Here is a 19,022-nt window from a genome sequence, read left to right on the forward strand (position 1 = left end):
GAGGGGTTTGGGGTGAATGTGATTTTGTCAAGAGAATAAATAGAAGACATGTATAAATAGCTTAATGGAATATTTCTTGCCTATATCTTGTAACAATTCCTAAGGGAGAGTGAAGGTTGTAGATAAATACATTAGAAAGACAAAGAGGATAGTTCTTGTAATAGACACTTAAATACACAATAGTATATAGTTCAGTAGTGCTTAAACAGTGTGATGTATGTGACAAGAACTTTACAGAAGACTTCAACAGCTGAAAAGTCATTGTTTCAGGAAAGCCAGTCAGTCTGAAACAACACCTAAAATTGATTCCCTACTAGAAACTGTCAAGACAAAGAAGGGATTGTTTTCCTGTGCGCTGACGGTATGGAAACACATTTACTGAGGGCTCTTTTTAGCGCCTCCTTAAGCTCCTTGTTCCTCAAGCTGTAAATGATGGGGTTGAGAGCAGGAGTGAGAATAGCATACACCACTGCCACAATCATACGTGCATCAGGAGAGAACGTGGCCACGCGGTACGAGACGTACACACACGTGGCCGACACGTACGAGATGCAGACCACTATCAGGTGAGAAGCACACGTGGTGAAAGCCTTGAGCCTCTCCGCCCGGCCCATGCGGTACACGGCTTTGCCTATTTCAATGTAAGAGGCCAGGATAAGGGAAAACGTGCCAAGGAGAACAACCATAGCCATGAAGAGAGACACAATGTTGTTAACAATCGTGCTGTTACAGGCTAGCCTCACCACAGACGAGTGGTCACAGAGGACGTGCTTCACCCTGTTGGGTCCACAGAAGTTTAGCTGGACAGCGAGCGAAAGCGCTGGCAGGACAATCGTATAGCCAAAGCCCCATGCTGCAGCCATCAGGAGAATACAGAGCCGTTTGGTCATAATAGTGGTGTAGCGAAGTGGGTGACAAATGGCTACATAGCGGTCAAAAGCCATGGTTGTCAGGATAGAGCAGCCATTCGACGCCGATGAGAGGAAAAAGTACATCTGCAACATGCAACCAGTTTTGGAAATGGTGTGTTCCTCTTTTAGTAAACCTGACAGCAAGTTGGGTATGATTACTGTTGCGTACACCATGTCTGAGAAAGAGAGGTTATGAAGAAAGAAATACATAGGAGTTTTAAGCTTAGGGTCTGTTCTCACTAGATATATAATCATACTATTGCCACATAAAACCACAATATAAATGGTGAAAAAAACACCAAACATGAGCATTTTGTTTGCCTGCAGTCCTTCTATGATGAAAAATGTGACTGGACCAGAGGCGTTCATATTCCAGAAGATGCAATAAGCCCCTATGTGAAAAAATAAACATCAGACACAAAGCTGTTAACATGGCCACAGTTTCTAAAAGAGTACAGTCAACTGAATGTAAAATTCATGGAAAGATGTCTCTCCAGTTAAATGGATCAGGTAAATACATTGCTACTAAAGGTACGTAACTCCACATGGCATTTAGGCATATTGTGGTGAGCTAGCATGGGAGAAGGGTACGCGGAGACCGGAATCTCAGCCGTCAGGCATCTCCTGTGCCCCATACACCGCACGACCCCAGGAGTGCCACTTTGTCAGCTTTACAACACACAGAGAAAGAGGAAAACAGGAGCCAGGTATTTTTTGGCCATGACAAAGACATTGACGGTGGACGACAATAGGACCAACACTGCATAAAAGACAGACAAAATGATAAACAGTCACAAACACTAATACCAGACAAAAAAGAAAGGCATATACCACATTATTTTTGAACATTAATACAAATGCCCTACCTGATCCTAATAGCCATCCAAACCCTACAGAATGAAGGAGACGCTGTCTTAAATACAGTCTGGGACACTCTAGATAATTCAGCTTACGTCATTTTAGAATGTTTTCAAGCAACAATTACAAGTCTTGCCTTATAGTAATTACTCTGCAGAACTTACAATTCTCCCTAATTAGGATTAGATCACATTGATACCATTCAAGAAAACCACTGGTGTTTTTAATTGCTTCCTAAATGTATACACACTCTAGTGTACAATTACCCATGATACCCATGGTAATTTTGCAAAACAAAGTTCCTAATTGAACAGCAAACAGGAATACCAGAGGTCCTGCACTGGCAGTCTCTCCAACAGGATTCAGCTTTCATATATTGTTTCAATATTCTTCAGGAGCATGGAAGTCTAAGAAGTTCACTTACTGGCTCAACCAAAATGCTTTAAACCCTCAAGATGTTCTGGTGATGAACAACTGGTAATAAACCAAAAAAGATCGAATAAGGCCTTAGCGGTGTCAAGTATGTTTAAGACCATAAATGTGACTCTGCAAATAGATAAATAGTTACAAGAAAAAACACAAAAAAACAATGTATTCAGGTCCTGTAGGCTTATTGTTCTTATATAACTAACTAAGGCTTCACCATATTAAGGATCTGGTTATTCTATAATGACAGTTATCAATCTGATCTGCAATCGTCTATGTAATAATTTGCAATGACTTTTGTTGATGTTTTTCTCATGAAATTGTCCCCATGACACCAGATTGTCTTAAGGGGGTTAAAAATCTGTGTTTGCAACCGTCATTTTCTCCGAAGGGGATGACCTTGATTACAATTTAATTACAACTTGATTCAAAAACAAAATGAACCGGGATATAGATAGGTATACAAACCCTGAAAAGATGAGATTAAAGTCGTACATTTACAATACTTTTTTTTTTATATTTTAAAGACACATATTTACAAGAAAACACTCTGCGCCACCAACCAGTAGTTAGTGATTGGAAGAATATTCAAGTTTTCTCATAAATGTGTTAGTTTTTTCTCAAGAATGTATTATTTTAATCTCAATATTAAACCCCTCCCATAGCTCTCTATGTATTTTTTAACTGACAATGGCCCTCATATGGTATCAAATATAGTAGATAAATAGTATGTTAATCTGCCTTGTATGAGGGAACAAGTATGCTAAGTTCAACTTCAACTACAAGGGAAAGACTTGCAAGATGGAGGGGGAAGATCAAAAAGACACATTTTGTAGAGATTTTAAAACATCTCCCAGAAATCTTTCAATGTTTGTTTCTAGTTAAATTCCACTGAAACTTTACTCATTCTATCAAACAAATCAATCAGAGATTTGAAAGAAAAACATCATATCAGATTGAATAGCTACCTATTTTATTTTAAAATGTGTGTGTGTGTGTGTGTGTGTGTGTGTGTGTGTGTGTGTGTGTGTGTGTGTGTGTGTGTGTGTGTGTGTGTGTTGTGTGTTATATATACATCTGTTATTGATATCCTAATGAAAAAAAAATATATTGATCTGTTATTAAAAAAAGATTCCCCATGGTGTGTGACCTACAGTGTTTTTACTGACATTTGCCACTTTGTGGGGCCTGATCTTGGTTGCCAGAAATACAAGACATTGCCAAGACGGCTGCCAAATGCTGAGACTTGCCTATTAGAACTTGAACAGATCTCATGCAATTAGCTTAACTCCTTCCCTACACTTACTCTTGTATACACTGCACGAAAAGCAAGATTATCGGGCCCGTACACGCTGTGATACAGCCGCGAATGATCACCATTCCTGGTCGATCGCGGACATTCCCCCGAAATATCCGTCTGCCGCATACGAACGGAATTTCCCGGAAACAGACCGGCGAGGGGAGGGGGGCGATTTGTTTACACTGGGCTAAAACGCCTTATTTCCGGAGATCTTAATAACGTGAGACTACCTGATATTTAGACTTTCCGGGAAAATCCGGACAGAAACACGCTGGAAACGTTAGTCTCAATTCTCATATCCGGAGCATGTTTTGACTCCGGAATGGGACTGTGTCACACGCGACCAATCCGGACCCCGGATACTCACCAGAAATCGCCCGTGTATCTAATATTCTGCACGGAAACGCTCCTGACAGTCATCGTTTCCGTGGGTGTTTAACTCCGTATACCCACAGCATGGCCCGGGCCGCGCGCACGGCGCGATCCAAAAAGCTTCAGGACCCGAATGTCTATTGGCATTTATCTCATGCCTGTTTTAAGTAGTATATTATGTTTAACATTGCAGTATTTAAATAATAAATCGGCATGTATCAACCCTTTTATCATATAAAACATTATATCTTTTAAATCTTAATCTTCAATTATCCATGTTGAAGTTGTAATGAAGCACCATTTGGCCAAAGTCTACCATGCAAACAGTAAATCCTCCTTCTTAACCTATAAACAAAGTTGCTCAAGTGACTACGGTTAGGATATTCATGACCCATCTATAACCTCTATGACTGATTGGTACTAAGTTACACACTATGACAACAAAAACAATATTATTTAATTTTTTTTATTTTAATTCTCAACATAGGCCTCTTTTTTGGGCTGGAGGGCTCCTTGTAGAGAAGTGGCCCCTCTCTGTCACTCGCCGCCTGGTATGACCCGGCTTGACGTCCCTCCGGCCATTGCTTTCGAGCGCCTGCTGGCCGCGCAGGGTGAGGCGGCTCAGCCGAGCGCACCTCCACCTGGGAGGCAGGACGTTGATTTTAAGCTTGTCCTCTTCATCACTCTCCTCATCAGACATGAAGCTGGCGTCTGCCTCCTTGAAGAACAGGTGTTCTTCTGGTGCCAGCAGATCCCGCGCCGCCAGCTGGCGTTTCTGGAAAAGCTGCAAAAGAAAGAGACATAGTGTCAAGCAACGTCAAGACCAAATAGTAACTAGAGTAGACTCAGTTTACATGAAAGCCTAGTGTGGATGAAAATTGACTCCTTTTCAGATGGGGTGATATTTTTTTATTTCACTTCATGCCACGTACCCGCTCTCTTTTTTCTCCTCACTTCCTCTGTCCTCCCCACCAGGTCCATTTTCCGCTGACTTTTTAAGTTTTTAAAGTACCTGTTGCAGGCTCCTGTTTGAAACAAACCAATGAATAAAACAGAAGAATACAATAACACCTCTCTCAACATCAGCAAAACTAAGTTATGTTATGTTAGTTGTGGTGCGGTGTCCTGTCCTAAGAATTTCAGTGCCCAGTCCGACTCTGTTGTACTGTGCATCTGACAATAAAAAAACTTGACTACAAAGCACAGAAAACCAAATAATTGCAAAGTTATAGATGTTTAACAGTAACAGTATCTTACTTCTTATTAGGCTCTCCTTTCCCCAGTTCTCCCCCGGGGTCTGAGTGACCGCACGAGTCACCTCCTCATTGTGAGACGGCTTGAAACTGAACAACAATAAAATACAGTAATGTGCACAGGCAATAAGTTAGAAAAGTTTGTATGAATGAAACAGACCTATGTATAAGTGCATTGAAGATCAATTAATTTTAAGCGCAATGCAATTACATGATGAGAGGAAAAGTGTACGTTGATGCTCAATCTATTAAATTTATGTCCAAATAATCCCACCCCTTCACAACAACTGTCTTTTTGTACCTGAATCATGCATGAACCGAACAGAATACTGTACAAGGATTTAAACAGAGCAATGGAACAGAATTTGGAGTAGCTATGTCTGGAAGTGCATGGTTTCTTACAAAGGAATCATGATTTAGTCTATAGTGTTTAATAAGCAAACCTCGATTCCTTGTTGCGTATCCACAGACCTTGCACTGCCACTGCATTTAAAATCTGCAAGAAAAAAAAAAAAGAGAGAAAGAGTCACAAAGTGTGAAAAATCAAAACAAAAAAAAATCATACATTTTACATTTTTGGAGAAATCGTTGGTGATTGTTCACATCAATTCTACAGGCATCCTCGGATTTGTATAATTAAAGTAATACAAATAATGAACACGATAATATTGGTATCATAGTTTTCATTAAATTGATTGAATATGTACGGTTACTGTTATTCCGAATATTAAACTGACGAATATGTTAGGGCTGCCAACATTTCGGTTTTTCCCCTTAACAATCAGGCAAAAAAAACCTGGGAAATGTTGGTTGTGCTAACATATTCGTCGGTTTAATATTCGGAACAACAGTAACAGTTACCGTACATATTCAATCAATTTCATGAAAGTTATAATACAAATATTATCGTATTCATTATTTGTATGACTATAATGATACAAATCCGAGGATGTCTGTAGAATGACTGAGCGCCCTTAGCAAGCTAGCAAAATACATTCCCTCCCCTCTAACAGGCTATCATGTCATGTATCATGACACTACATTAAATGGGAAGACCGGTCAAGAGAACCAGCTTTTGGAAACAGCGACATTTCAACACAAAATATTACATTCTACTCAATCATTATTATATGTATGATATTATAATATAGACCACACAAAGTACATGACGGTTGTTCCGAATATTAAACTGACGTGTGTAAGCACTAGCAACATTTCCCGGTTGTTTTTTTCTGATTGTTAACGGTTCTGACTGAGCGCCCTTAGCAAGCTAGCAAAATATTTATTACAGTAACTTTACAAGACCGGCAAGCAAATTAGTGAACGACATATATGTATATATGGGTGGCTAAAACAGCCCTAACGAAACAGCGAAAACTATATCGCGTTAAACCCCTAGTTAATGACGTGCTAGCTACCTTAGCTCGCTATCTTATTAAGCTAGCCTAAAACTATTTGACCAACTGCACATTAAACCACGCTTGCTTTAGTTGTACAGTCTCAACATGTTGAATTTAGACCAAAGAAGCCAGCAGATATAATAGTCATCTTAATTTACACTACTCAGACTGACACCATAGCATCTTACCTTCAGCGAAATGTTGCCAACGGTCAATTCCCTGAAGAGTGAGTCTTGAAACCCCGTAGCAAGCACTCTGAATGCGTTGATCCAATAGATGCGATAGGAGGACTCTGGCGCATGGGGTTCATAAGTTGAAATATCTAGTCACCAGATCTCCGGAAACTTGCATTCACATATCCGGAGCCAGAAATCATCAATATTTTCCCGGATTTTTAATTAGTCCGGATATGACCAAAATCTACTCCGGAGATGTGCTTTGTCATTGGAAATTTCCTAACACAAGATCTCCGGATTCCAGCCTATTTTGCCCAGTGTTAGCATTCTCACCTCCCGCTGACAGAGGTGCGAAATGCTCTTATTAGCATATTGACTGTCAGCAGTCTAGCCACACACAACCTGCTGCAGCCATTGGTTGTAAACGACAAGAAATTGAAATAAAACGTCTTGTGATGAGACGGAATGAGATTCTGTCTATTGGTCAGCTTTCAACTGACAAAACGTATCCCCTCCCATTTACAGCTATTGCCCCATAAAAACGAAATTAATAATTAACTCGATAATAATTTAATTGATATTATGTCTTTAGGGTTTTGCTCCGGGGTTATCACAATTCTTGATTTGCCTTTCGTTTTCAGAGTTTCAGAGTTCTGTCTTTAGGGTTTTGCTCTGGGGTTATCACAATTCTTGATTTGCCTTTCGTTTTCAGAGTTCGTGGATCGCAATGTACTTTCGAGGCTGTTCCACTCATATTCCGGAGCTTCCTCTCTGTAATGTTCTTGAGATTCACTTTTGGCATGTAATTATACTGTACATGAGTCGGGCTTACTCTGATACTGAGGTAGTCTTTTCGCAACTTGGGACATGTTTGCCACTCGTGAGTATCTAACCTGTGTCTTTCAGGAAGATTATGAAATCTTGCGCGAGCTTCGCGAGTTTCGACCTGTGTTCTTCAAGTTCCCGGTGCTGGGCTCTCGCCACTGAGCCACCGTGCCGGTTCAGAGCTTGGCTCGTCGGTGCGAGAATGTCACTGGTTTATCATTCCCCCCTCCTCTGGGGTATTTCTCTTCTGTTACTGGAGCTTCTGATCTAGTAATAGTCCGTTACCCAGGTCAGTGTAGAGCGTGCCTTTTCGTCTCTCAAATATATCCTGTCTCCTTTGCGCAGCAATCTGAAGCTGAATGTTTTGGAGGACATACTTTTCCTTAAACTGAATAAGCAATTTGGTATGTAAGCTATCTGTTGTCCATTTCAAATAGGCTAGCTCTCGAGTTAATAGAAGAGAGTAGGCATAGGCCTCTAGCTATGGACATAAGATGTGTTTATTTTGCGCGTAATGGAGAACGTTTTGTTGGAGATGCATTCTGAATTTGAATGTAGGCCTAAATGCATGCGCACCCCCCCACATAATGAAAACATTAAGCACGAGCACCCACATGACATTTTTGAAAATAACGTTATTAACCGTTCTTTTATAAGGTTCTGTTTTACTGGGGAAGTAGCCTGTATGTGCTGGTAGTAAGTAAAGGTCAATCAAAGTGGGGGACCGTCTGGGCCTGCTGAGAGTTCTATGTAGGCCTAAAGATAATCAAAATGATGGTTCCAGCTTTCCAGCTCTTGTCCCTGTGTTAGCTCGGAGGATGAGGAGGCTTTTTACATACTATCGTAAAACTGCTGGCGCAGGGAATTTGATTTCTGACACTGATGGTTGATTTTAGAAAAGGCAGTCTTTTCAGAAATGCTATATCATTCCCCCCTCCTCTGGGGTATTTCTCTTCTGTTACTGGAGCTTCTGATCTAGTAATAGTTAGGCAGAACATTTTCAATAACCGGTAAATAACGTTATTTTTCGTTCCAAATAACCTTTCTTGAAATATTGTGGAAATAAAATTATTGTTAAAATAAATCTTGAAATAAAATTTTATTCCGGAAGTGATGGGCTTGGCTACCTGCCCGCTAAATGTAACCCAGACCGCCTGGCTGAAGTGAAACTACTGTTGACACTAGCGAGTAGCCTAACAGATCCAGGGAATTTGATTTCTGACACTGATGGTTGATTTTAGAAAAGTGAAAGCTTATGCTGTAAATGAAAGCTTGTGCTGTCCTCCGGCAAAATCCTCGGATGCCCACGCTTGGTTCAAGTTAGCTTGTTCAGAATAACAGACTTGTGGAAGACGGCTTAGCGAAAGAATGTGTTTATTCAATCACATGCCACGATCAGCTCCATACAACACAAGCATGCACAAGGCACGTCTGCATGTTGAGGAGTCGGTCTCCTTGCTTCTTCTTCTTCTCATTACAAAAAGGTTGTGATTCTTATAGTATGGAATTAACATGTAAACAATACCGAAATGAAAGTAGGAAGTATGACCTAATTTGGTCTGGCTCAATTAGGTCTCAATTAATTAAGTGTCTGTCTGGGGTCCTGGCAACCATTGATCTCCAGCTGTTCCTTCCTTCCTGACCCTGGACAATAGCTATTTGATGTCTCAGGGGCCAAATGGTTGGGGAACAGGCCTGCACCCGTCTGTGAGGCCTTAGATGCATATTGACAGAATGGACCTTGCTGTGATTGCATATGACTGAAATCTATGTAATCTAACAACCGGCAGTCTTTTTAGAAATTCAGCGAAAGCAAGGTATCCCCAGCTATTTCTCTGGTCACGAGTCGCTACTGGTCGTCTGAACTGCAGGCCTGGGTATCTATGTAATGCCTCTCTGGGTTTGTCGATGTAATGTGACGGTAATGCTAGCAACCTGAGAAGGACACTGTTATTAATGAACTTCACTGGGGCAGTTCAGCTCGCATACAACATGTTTGGCTGCTGTTGACCAATAAACAATTGAAGGGATGTATCTTGTCTTGTCCAGTTGCTATGATAATCAGCTTATTTGGCTGTAGGCTGTTACTTCAGTCAAAATAGGGCAGGTTATGAAATGAAATGCATCAAAACGACCTAGTTAGCAACAGAATAAGACCATGCATTTCTGATTTCCTTTGTCACAAAACAAATTATCAGGGGGCGATACCCCCAAAACTCTCTGAACTGGTCTTTACTGCCACAAAAGATGAATCATCATTGAACACCTAAAACATTGACTGCCATTGGATGCTACATGCAAAGAGACCAGATGGCGCTGTTCCATCGCGGCAAACTATACATATATTTATATGCAAAGTAGCGTAAATATTTGTGTGAATAACCTTGACTCACAAGCATTATAGTCTTGTTTTGGAGTAATTTGATTTGTGTGTTTTTCTGCCTGTGTGCTTGCCATAGAAATGAATGAAGGTTTATATGTCTATAGTGTGTGCTCTGTGCAATGTTTCCGATTTCCGGGGGGGCACAGGCCCACGCTTCCCCACCGTTACCATGGAAACACCAATGAGCGTGAACCACACAGGCCAAAGTTAATATTGAGCGGTGGGGCACTTTCAAATATGCCCCACACGTAATCTGCCTAGCAACTAATCCGAAACCCGCAAGAACTTTACCCCGAGACTAAGAAACAGTGTTGCCAACTTAGCTATATCTGCCGACTTTCCAGAGCCCCTTGGCGACTTTATTTGCAAAAAGCGACTAGCGACAAATCTAGCGACTTTTGGGAGAGCTAACAGCTACTTTCCTTACAGAAAAGTTGGCAACACTGCTAAGAAAAAAAAAACATATTCAAAGATCATATCAGACAGACCAATGCCAGTAACGTTACTGCTAGTTAGCTATCGCTAGTTTTCGAGTATTTTGGAAGTGTTTTAATTCAATATTCTACAATGAATAACGTAGACTTTTTGTTGAGGGTGCAATTTAATACATTTTCGTTGGAAGAGAAATTCGAAATTAAACGTTTTGGGCCGGTCAGACTGCAGCCTGGTGAGAAAGCCACTTGAACTTTCAAGACGGAATGGTATGACAGAAAGGCATGGCTAACTGCTAGCACATCAAAGCGAGCACGGTTCTGTTTCCCATGCCGTCTTTTTGGAATTGGTACTCAGTTCGGACAACGGATGGAATGAAAGACCTGGAGCATCTGGCAGAAAGCTGAAAAACCAATATCAATTGCGCCCTGAAATAGGGGCAGGTCAACATCATGGCACAGCTAGATGGTGCATATCAGCGGAACATTTTTGAACACAACAAATAGACGGAGGAGAATTGTTATGTACTGGGGAGGCTGATATCGTGCATAAAGCTCAGTGGGAAGTGCAAACTTTGAGAAGATGTGCGAGGGCGACACCAGGCTAAAAAGACACTACGATTCTGTGAGTCAATCCTTCTTTTTTTTTTTGGAGCTGATGGAAAAGTTTTGTTCAATTTACCAGCATGTTTTGTTGCTGTTATCTGTTTCAGTTGTGCTTTTTGCTTCATATTGTATGCCACACTTGTGCCACAAGCTTAAGACATTCTGCAAGTTATTTGAGCTATTTGTCTGTCTAATCATTTTACTTTAATCAAATCAAATCAAATCTTTGTGTCGCGCTGAGCGCTAAAGCATGTGAAATATATTTGAAATAGGACTTCTGCTCCCTGCTGGCACTCAAAATGTAGCCCATAGTTTATCTTACTGTATAGGTCTACTGCTTATAATAATCAGCTACCTCTATTATTATGACGACAACATGACGTCATACAAAATTGCCCTACCAGAAATTTCAGGCTAAAATCACAACTGCAAAGAGAAATACCTGAATGAAAGATATTCATAAATGATAGCACGTGGGGGCCCCTTAGTTCACCTATGCCATAGGCCAGTCCTGTTTTCAGATCATTTAACCATTCCCCCCTAAGGTATCTGGCAATTTGTGAAACAGAAGGTGAATGCTTGATGTTGTTTTCATTTAGGTTAGGATAAGAAAAACAGGCCAGAAAAAAATAGCATGTTGGGAAAGGCCTCCTCTGTACCAAACTTGTATGGGATTCTCTATTCAGCCATTCACCCATGTCAGCATTGCAGCTCAGAGGAAAAGTGAAATACTCCATTTCTCTTATTCAGGATTCTTACTTATATTTGTTTTAACAGTGGTATTTGTGGCATGATTGTATCTGAGGCGATACCTTATTCTCACAGCTTGGTGAACAACGACTGTCTGAACTTTCAAATTGTGAAACATAATTTACATAACCATATTGTCATAAATAGAAAAAGCTAACCAACAAAGAAATGGAAAACAAATATTACATTGCCATTCTGTTGCTATCTGTGACTGTGCACTTTCAAAAAATGCAAAACATTCATGAGTTTGCTCTTTAGTGCAAACTAAGTTATGTCCAGAGTCAGACGATTAAAAATGATCTCCACTCTTTGGGTCCCACCTTTAGTTTCTTTAATTTAAAAAAAGGGGTTGGATGGTATGTAAACAGCAGAAATAGACACACTGTGATTTTCTAAAAAACATGTCAGTCATTCTGTCTTTGACCATCCTTATGGCACACCATCAGTATGTCAACATTATATTTGAAAAACATTATTATTGGGAAACATAACTAGCTGTGACTAAACTACCATAGTATAGCACACAGCAAACTACAAATCATTCCCACTGTAGGGCTCATATTGCATTTATTATACAACATTATGCATAACAAACAGGATGGCTCTATAGTTTCCATAGTTTGTTCTGAAACCCATCTTCAATGAGGGTATCTGTAATCTGTGTGAGTACTCACTCTCATTAGAGTGAAAGAGGGATAGACTGCTACAGACAGACATAATTGTAGTACATGGCAAGAGAGATTATACATGAAATGTTTGTATGAGGCTATATTGTACAACATGTATTTTATTATTGTGATGTTTATTTTAGCCAGTTTTTGTTAACATATAATTCCATATATACATATAAAGACACATGATTCCACATACCATTTTTTAAATTTAGTTTGGACCGTGTTATTTACCTGATTTTAAGTTTACCACACCTAAACACTTTGCTATGAAAACTGAGTACATTTCAACATTATTATTTTGAAACTTTAGATTCAGCAGGAATTGTTTTCCTGCGAGATGGTATGACAACACATTTACTGAAGGCTCTTGTAAGCGCCTCCCGAAGCTCCTTGTTCCTCAAGCTGTAAATTATGGGGTTAAGAGCAGGAGTAAGAACAGAATACACCACTGCCACAATCATGCGTGCGTCAGGAGAGAACGTGGCCACGCGGTACGAGACGTACACACATGTGGCCGACACGTACGAGATGCAGACCACTATCAGGTGCGAAACACACGTGGTGAAAGCCTTGAGCCTCTCCGCCCGGCCCATGTGGTACACGGCTTTGCCTATTTCAATGTAAGAGGCCAGGATGAGGAAAAATGTGCCGAGGAGGATGACAAGGGCTGTGAAGAGAGACACAATGTTGTTCACAATCGTGCTGCCACAGGCTAGCCTCACCACAGACGAGTGGTCACAGAGGACGTGCTTCACCCTGTTGGGTCCACAGAAGTCTAGCCGGATAACGAGGCAAACTGCTGGAAAGACCAATCCATAGCCGAAGCACCATGCTGCAAACACCAGGAGAATACAAAGCCGTTTGGTCATAATAGTGGTGTAGCGAAGTGGTTTACAAATGGCTACATAGCGGTCAAAAGCCATGGCTGTCAGGATACCCCGGCAAGATGACCCCATGGAGAGGAAAAAGTACATCTGCAATATGCAACCAGTTTTGGAGATTGTGTGTTCCTCTTTAAGTAAACCTGAAAGCAAGTTGGGTATGGATATTGTTGCGTACACCATGTCTGAGAAAGAGAGGTTATGAAGAAAAAAATACATAGGAGTTTTAAGCTTAGGGTCTGTTCTCACTAGATATATAATCATACTATTGCCACATAAAACCACAACATAAATGGTAAAAAAAACAGCAAACATGAGCATTTTCTTCTCCTGCAGTCCTTCTATGACGAAATATGTGACTGGACCAGAGACGTTCATGTTCCAGAAGATGCAATAATGCTCTATGTGAAAAAAATAAACATCAGACAGAAAGCTGTTAAGGTGAACATCAGTTTTTAAGAGAGTACAATTTCAAGTCAACTGACTTAGAGTGTCATGGGGAGATATGTCTCTCCAGTGAGATAAATACATTGGTACTGAAGGCATAAAGCTACACATGACATTGAAGGGTATTGTTAACTGCAGTTAAATACCATACACTAGAATGTTTCAGGAATTGCCCTGGTGCAGGGGATTCTCTTAGTAACACAATAACTTAAGTAAGACAATTATTGGAAAGACAATACATATTGAACAGACAGTTTAAATTCACAAACAAAAAAGGACAATGTGTGTTTTCATTCCCTACCTGTTACCAATGCTTAGCCATCCAACACACACGCAGGGTGAAGGAGGCACTGTCTTAAATACAGTCTGGGACACTTTGGAGAATTCTGATTACATCATTTCAGAAAGTTTTCAAGCAACAGTTTGCCTTATCATATTTACTCTGCAGAACTTACAATTCCCCCAATTAATAGATCGTATTAAGACCATTCATTAAAACCACTGGTGTTTTTAATTGCCTCCAAAATGTATACCTCTCTAGTGCACAATTAGCAACTATAATTTCACAAAACAAAGATGCTAATTGAACAGCAAACAGTAACATCAGAGGTTCAGTGGCCTCAACGGTATGTCAAGATTCAGCTATTATGGTACGGCAAGAAAATATCCATCTGTGACATTGTACTATCACATCGGTATAGTGTGTTTTCAATATTCTTCAGGTGGCTGGAAGTCTGAGAAACTGACTTACTGCTGCACCCAAAATGTTTAAAATTCCCTAAACCCTGTAGACATTCTGGTGGTGTGGATGTTATTGTTAATGAACACAAATTATAAATTAGTGGTGTATTTTTAAGGTTTGAGGATTTTGAGTTCCTAAAGGTGACAAATAGTAACAGTTTCAAGATTTCAAGTGAGGACACAGGTGCAGACTGAAGTTTCACAATAAATTGTTGTTTATTCTGATACCAGAACCAAACAGGCTCAACTTATGAGTGTGTGAAAAAATAGCAAACAAGAGAGTATCCCAAACTAGCCAGGGTCAAAAGCAGGTGCTTAGCCCCCCCCCCCTCCTAAAAAAAGATATATATATTTTTTTTTGGAGAACTTCAAATTCACACCAATCCACCGATTTATTGAACTTATTTGTTAGAGTTAGAAATAAAAAAGTCTTGAGTAGCACAGGAATCCCGCCTGTTTGAGACTGGGGTGGTAGGTCTGTTTGGCTGTGAGTGAGTCTTGCGAGTGAGCAGACAGACAGTGATAACGTCTAGTAAGCAGACTTACAGCGACTGTCCGACCCAAGCTGCTGAAAGCTGCCATAATCAGCTGCTGGATATAAAGGTAAAGCACATGAAGTTTAAAATAGTAAAAGAAATGAAATGGTTAAATCATCACAAGTTAATTACAGATGCCGTGGCTCTCTGTTATCATGCCAGTTCATTGATCCTGTGCTTATGCTACCCTAATCTGTAGCTCCGCCAGCTATAACTAGCTAGTGAACTCTAGCCTACAATGTTAACCTACTCACTTGAGCTGCAAATCCCTACCATTCTACATTCTACAACCTACTAGAGGACACTATTTCAAGTTTCCTCATGGGGGAGGCGAGCATGCCCCCAGACCCCCCTAGTTTTACTGGGTCACAGGAAAAAGAATAGGTTTTATCTAGGGGCTTAGCCCCCCCAAAAGTGGGAAACTAGATCCGCCCCTGGTCAAAAGCGGAATAGAGGTATGCAAGAGCAAGGTACTCAAGAACAAGGTACTCGTGGTCTGACAATGGAAAACTGAACATATAGGGCTTAAATAGGTCCAAGACAAATGCGGACCTGATTGTAACAAAGGAATAGGGCACAGGTGAAAATTAAATTAAATTATATATATTTTTTTATATCACCAATACAATTAAGTTGGGGGCCTAAACCCCCTTACAGCGAGCACAATGGCGACAAGAGCTGTTAATCAGGAAGAACCCTTAAGCAGAACCACGGTACATAAGGAGGGACCCATCTGCTTGAGCCTGAAAATAATCAGGAAGTGACAACAAGACAACCAGGATCAGAAAAAACAAAAGCATATGGCAGGATATGATACAAGGAGCACAGGAGTAAAAGGGCATAATAGTAACAAGAATTGTGTTCAGTCCCTGTGTGCCTATTGCTATTAGGTAAATCACTGACTAGTCAGTAAGGCTACACGATTTTAAGTCTGTGGTTACTCTGTAATGACAGTTCAAAATCTGATCTGTGAGAGTCTACGATGTATGCAGGTAAGGCCAATAGGCCTATGTGTCATTCTGTCACTTAAATATGTATTCTTTAATCATTTGACTTGAATCATTTGGTTGATGTTTTTTCATTAGGTTGTCCTCATGACACATGGATGTCTAGCGTTAAGGGGGGTGAATGACGTTGGTTGCAAATATAGCTATGGAGTCTGAAGAGATTAACCTGATTACAAATATATAAGGTTTATTTGATTTTAAATAAGCAGCCAAAGTATCATACTATTGGGAGGATACTTCTTGCAAATCATGCTTGTCAGTGGCGGTCCGTGCATTTCACGACTAAGCCTTCAGCGATGTCCTACACAACAGTTAAACTAAGTGAATCCACCTCTTAATACCATCATTATGACGCCATGGCTCTCTACCTGATCCTCACGATATCCAGTTTTTCTTGAAAGTTCCTTCTTGAAAATGGCGTTGTAATTGTATCAAAAACGGGAATTATCAAGTTGGTGTAAACTAGTTTATTTGAGTTGGTTAATGTTATTATATTTAGTCTCACCAATTGAAACAACTAGCATAATAAGCATTGAAACAAATGTACGTTTTCGCTATGTGTACATTTTCGCATTCACCAACTAAACTGAGCACTGAGGCACTGCATCAGTCTGCCTCAGTATCCAATCAAAGGACGTTTACGTGTCACGTTCAACGCGAGGCCTGCTAGATGGCCCAATGTCGCCAACTCGAAATCTGATTGGTTATCACAACTGTCTGTCATTCAACTTAAATGAACTGAAACAGCCAGTTGTGATAACCAATCAAATTTCGAGTTGGCGACATTGGGCCAGCTAGCAGGCCTCAGGAAAGATTTCTTGGAGCCTGGCAACACTACAGGTGCCCTTACTGTTAATTCTGAAGGCCTCGGGGAAGATTTCTCGGAGCCTGGCAACACATGATAGCTGAAATATGATTGGATGAAAGCTCTAACATAAATAAACAACGCTGGAAGCTATGAAATGAAGAGAATGGACAATGGGGGATAATTGAATACATATTTATGAAAAGAAAATATTAAAATTAAATTGATTTTATTAAATGTATTTTCTGATGATGAGAAGGCCTTGCTGGCCCTGACGGACCACCACTGATGCTTGTTTGAATGTTACCATTGATACTATTACAAGTTGTCGTCAAGGTTATAATAGTTTTCCATTTTTGAATTAATTTCTATTTTGATAATATGTCTGTGTTTAATCTGAATTTCCGTTTAGTGCACGAGTGATTTAGTACAGCAGTGGTTTTATTAGTTTCAGCATATTATAGTTTCAGTTGTAGTTATAGTAATATAATAATTCATTTTATTTTTAACGCACTTTTCATTCAAAGGAATCTCAGAGTGACTACATATTAGAAACTAACTATAATAATACAATAAAATAAAAAATTGTTAACATAAGCATAACAGAAAAGATTTAACACAAGGCCAGAAATGCCTTCCTGAATAAAAACGTTTTAAGTCCAGCTTTAAAGGAGTCCAGCGTCTGCGTTGCCCTGAGGTGGTCAGGGAGGCTGATCTATAAGTGTGGCGCTGCCGAGCAAAAGGCCCGGTCGCCCATTGATCAAAGCTTGGTTTTGGGGACACGGAGGAGCGAGCTGTTTGAAGACCTGAGGATGCAGGTGGAGGTTTGGGGAGTAATTCATTCTTGCAGGCAGGGAGGTGCATGTCCATTTATGCATGTGTGGGTGATTATAAGGACTTTTAGTCAATCCGGAAAGAGACAGGGAGCCAGTGTAGTGAGTGTAATAGTAATTGTAGTTAAGGACAAACGTTGTCAAGTATAAGAGCAGCATGAAAAGCATCTGCTTCTCACTGAAAATATCAACTGTCACAATGTTTTAGACTGAAAGCCTGTTGAAGACGGCGCAGTCTGTGATTCGGTTTCGCTTTTGCAAAAGGTTGCTGCTATTTTTGCTCAACAGCAATCACATTTCACACTTCCCCTTCCATGCTCCTGAAGCACCGTGTTGATTAGCCTGGATTGTTTATGGCTCAGTACAAGCCACTTATGTTTGTTTCCCATTCACAAAGCCGAACTGGTCCAAGCCGAACGAACACCAGAAGTCGTACATTGAACGCACAAGGTCTGTGAGACGCAATTTTCTGCCAGCTAGCTTACTTGCTAGCACTGAACCAAATGACAGCGGGCTAGCATCTACGGATTTTAAATGCATTTTGAAAGAAAGAATTAGCATTGATCAGATAAATAGGCCTAGAGCAAATGTGTTCCTTGGTAGGTAGTTCATTTTATGCACCAACAGTAATCAAGCCCTGGTTTTACACGCTCTCGTCTTTATCACCAGAACCAAACCTGTTATTAGAACCAATGACACCATTGAATGAATTCGATGTCCACCATCTTGAAATGATAACGACAATAATTTGTGTTTTTCTTGTTTTATTTGTATTCGTTTTTTTAGCAATCTTTCAGCAACTCATTTAATATAGATTTAGTTTGACATTATCTTAGGGATGATAATGTTTTTATTTCAGTTTACGAAAAATGTCTCAAGACCATTAGTCTAAGTTATAGTACTAGTTTTCAATAATAACCCTGCTTTTCATATCGTGTTAAACTTATGTAACCACATTTTATGAGGTGGTTAAGTCAACCAACAAAAAAAGCAATGAAATGAAAAACAACTAAAACAATGTCATGCTGTCAAACTAGTCCCCCCATTCTTTTGCCCACAATTACAGTTCCTTAATCACACAAAGAGCAGCTTTGATTAAAAACATTTTTTTAAATCATAGAGATAAGAAAACCTTTTGTGTAGACACAACAAATATGTTAAAGGAGAAAAGAGGTGGATTGTGTTTCTACACAACAAAAAAATACTGTGATTCATATTGAACAAATGATAAATAATAATTTGTTTGACCAAGTTCATGAAACACAATAGGTATGCAAGACATTCTATTTCACAGACATAACCATTGAACTATAGAAATAACAGCCACAAAAAAAAAATGAAATCCCTCTAAAGTGTAGTATGACTATCATACAGTACAATTCTAAATTTGTTACACAACACAACCTC

The 19,022-nt window shown here is 39.9% G+C and overlaps 2 protein-coding genes across 2 annotated transcripts; both read right to left on the reverse strand.

Annotated features, from left to right (window-relative positions):
- Positions 1-323: 323 nt before the first annotated feature.
- Positions 324-4,848, reverse strand: LOC308374422 (olfactory receptor 10T2-like; the record flags this gene model as incomplete). The annotated part of the gene is made up of 3 exons (XM_080850199.1): positions 324-1,303; positions 4,426-4,651; positions 4,822-4,848. 3 exons carry the CDS (start codon positions 4,846-4,848, stop codon positions 324-326), a joined length of 1,233 nt encoding a protein of 410 aa, XP_080706325.1.
- Positions 4,849-12,658: 7,810 nt separating this feature from the next.
- Positions 12,659-13,624, reverse strand: LOC308374423 (olfactory receptor 6N1-like; the record flags this gene model as incomplete). Its single annotated transcript, XM_080850200.1, has 1 exon — positions 12,659-13,624. One exon carries the CDS (start codon positions 13,622-13,624, stop codon positions 12,659-12,661), a length of 966 nt encoding a protein of 321 aa, XP_080706326.1.
- Between the last annotated feature and the right edge of the window lie 5,398 nt (positions 13,625-19,022).

Source organism: Sprattus sprattus (genome assembly GCF_963457725.1).
Source record: "Sprattus sprattus genome assembly, chromosome: 13".
NCBI classification, from domain to species: Eukaryota; Metazoa; Chordata; class Actinopteri; order Clupeiformes; family Clupeidae; genus Sprattus; species Sprattus sprattus.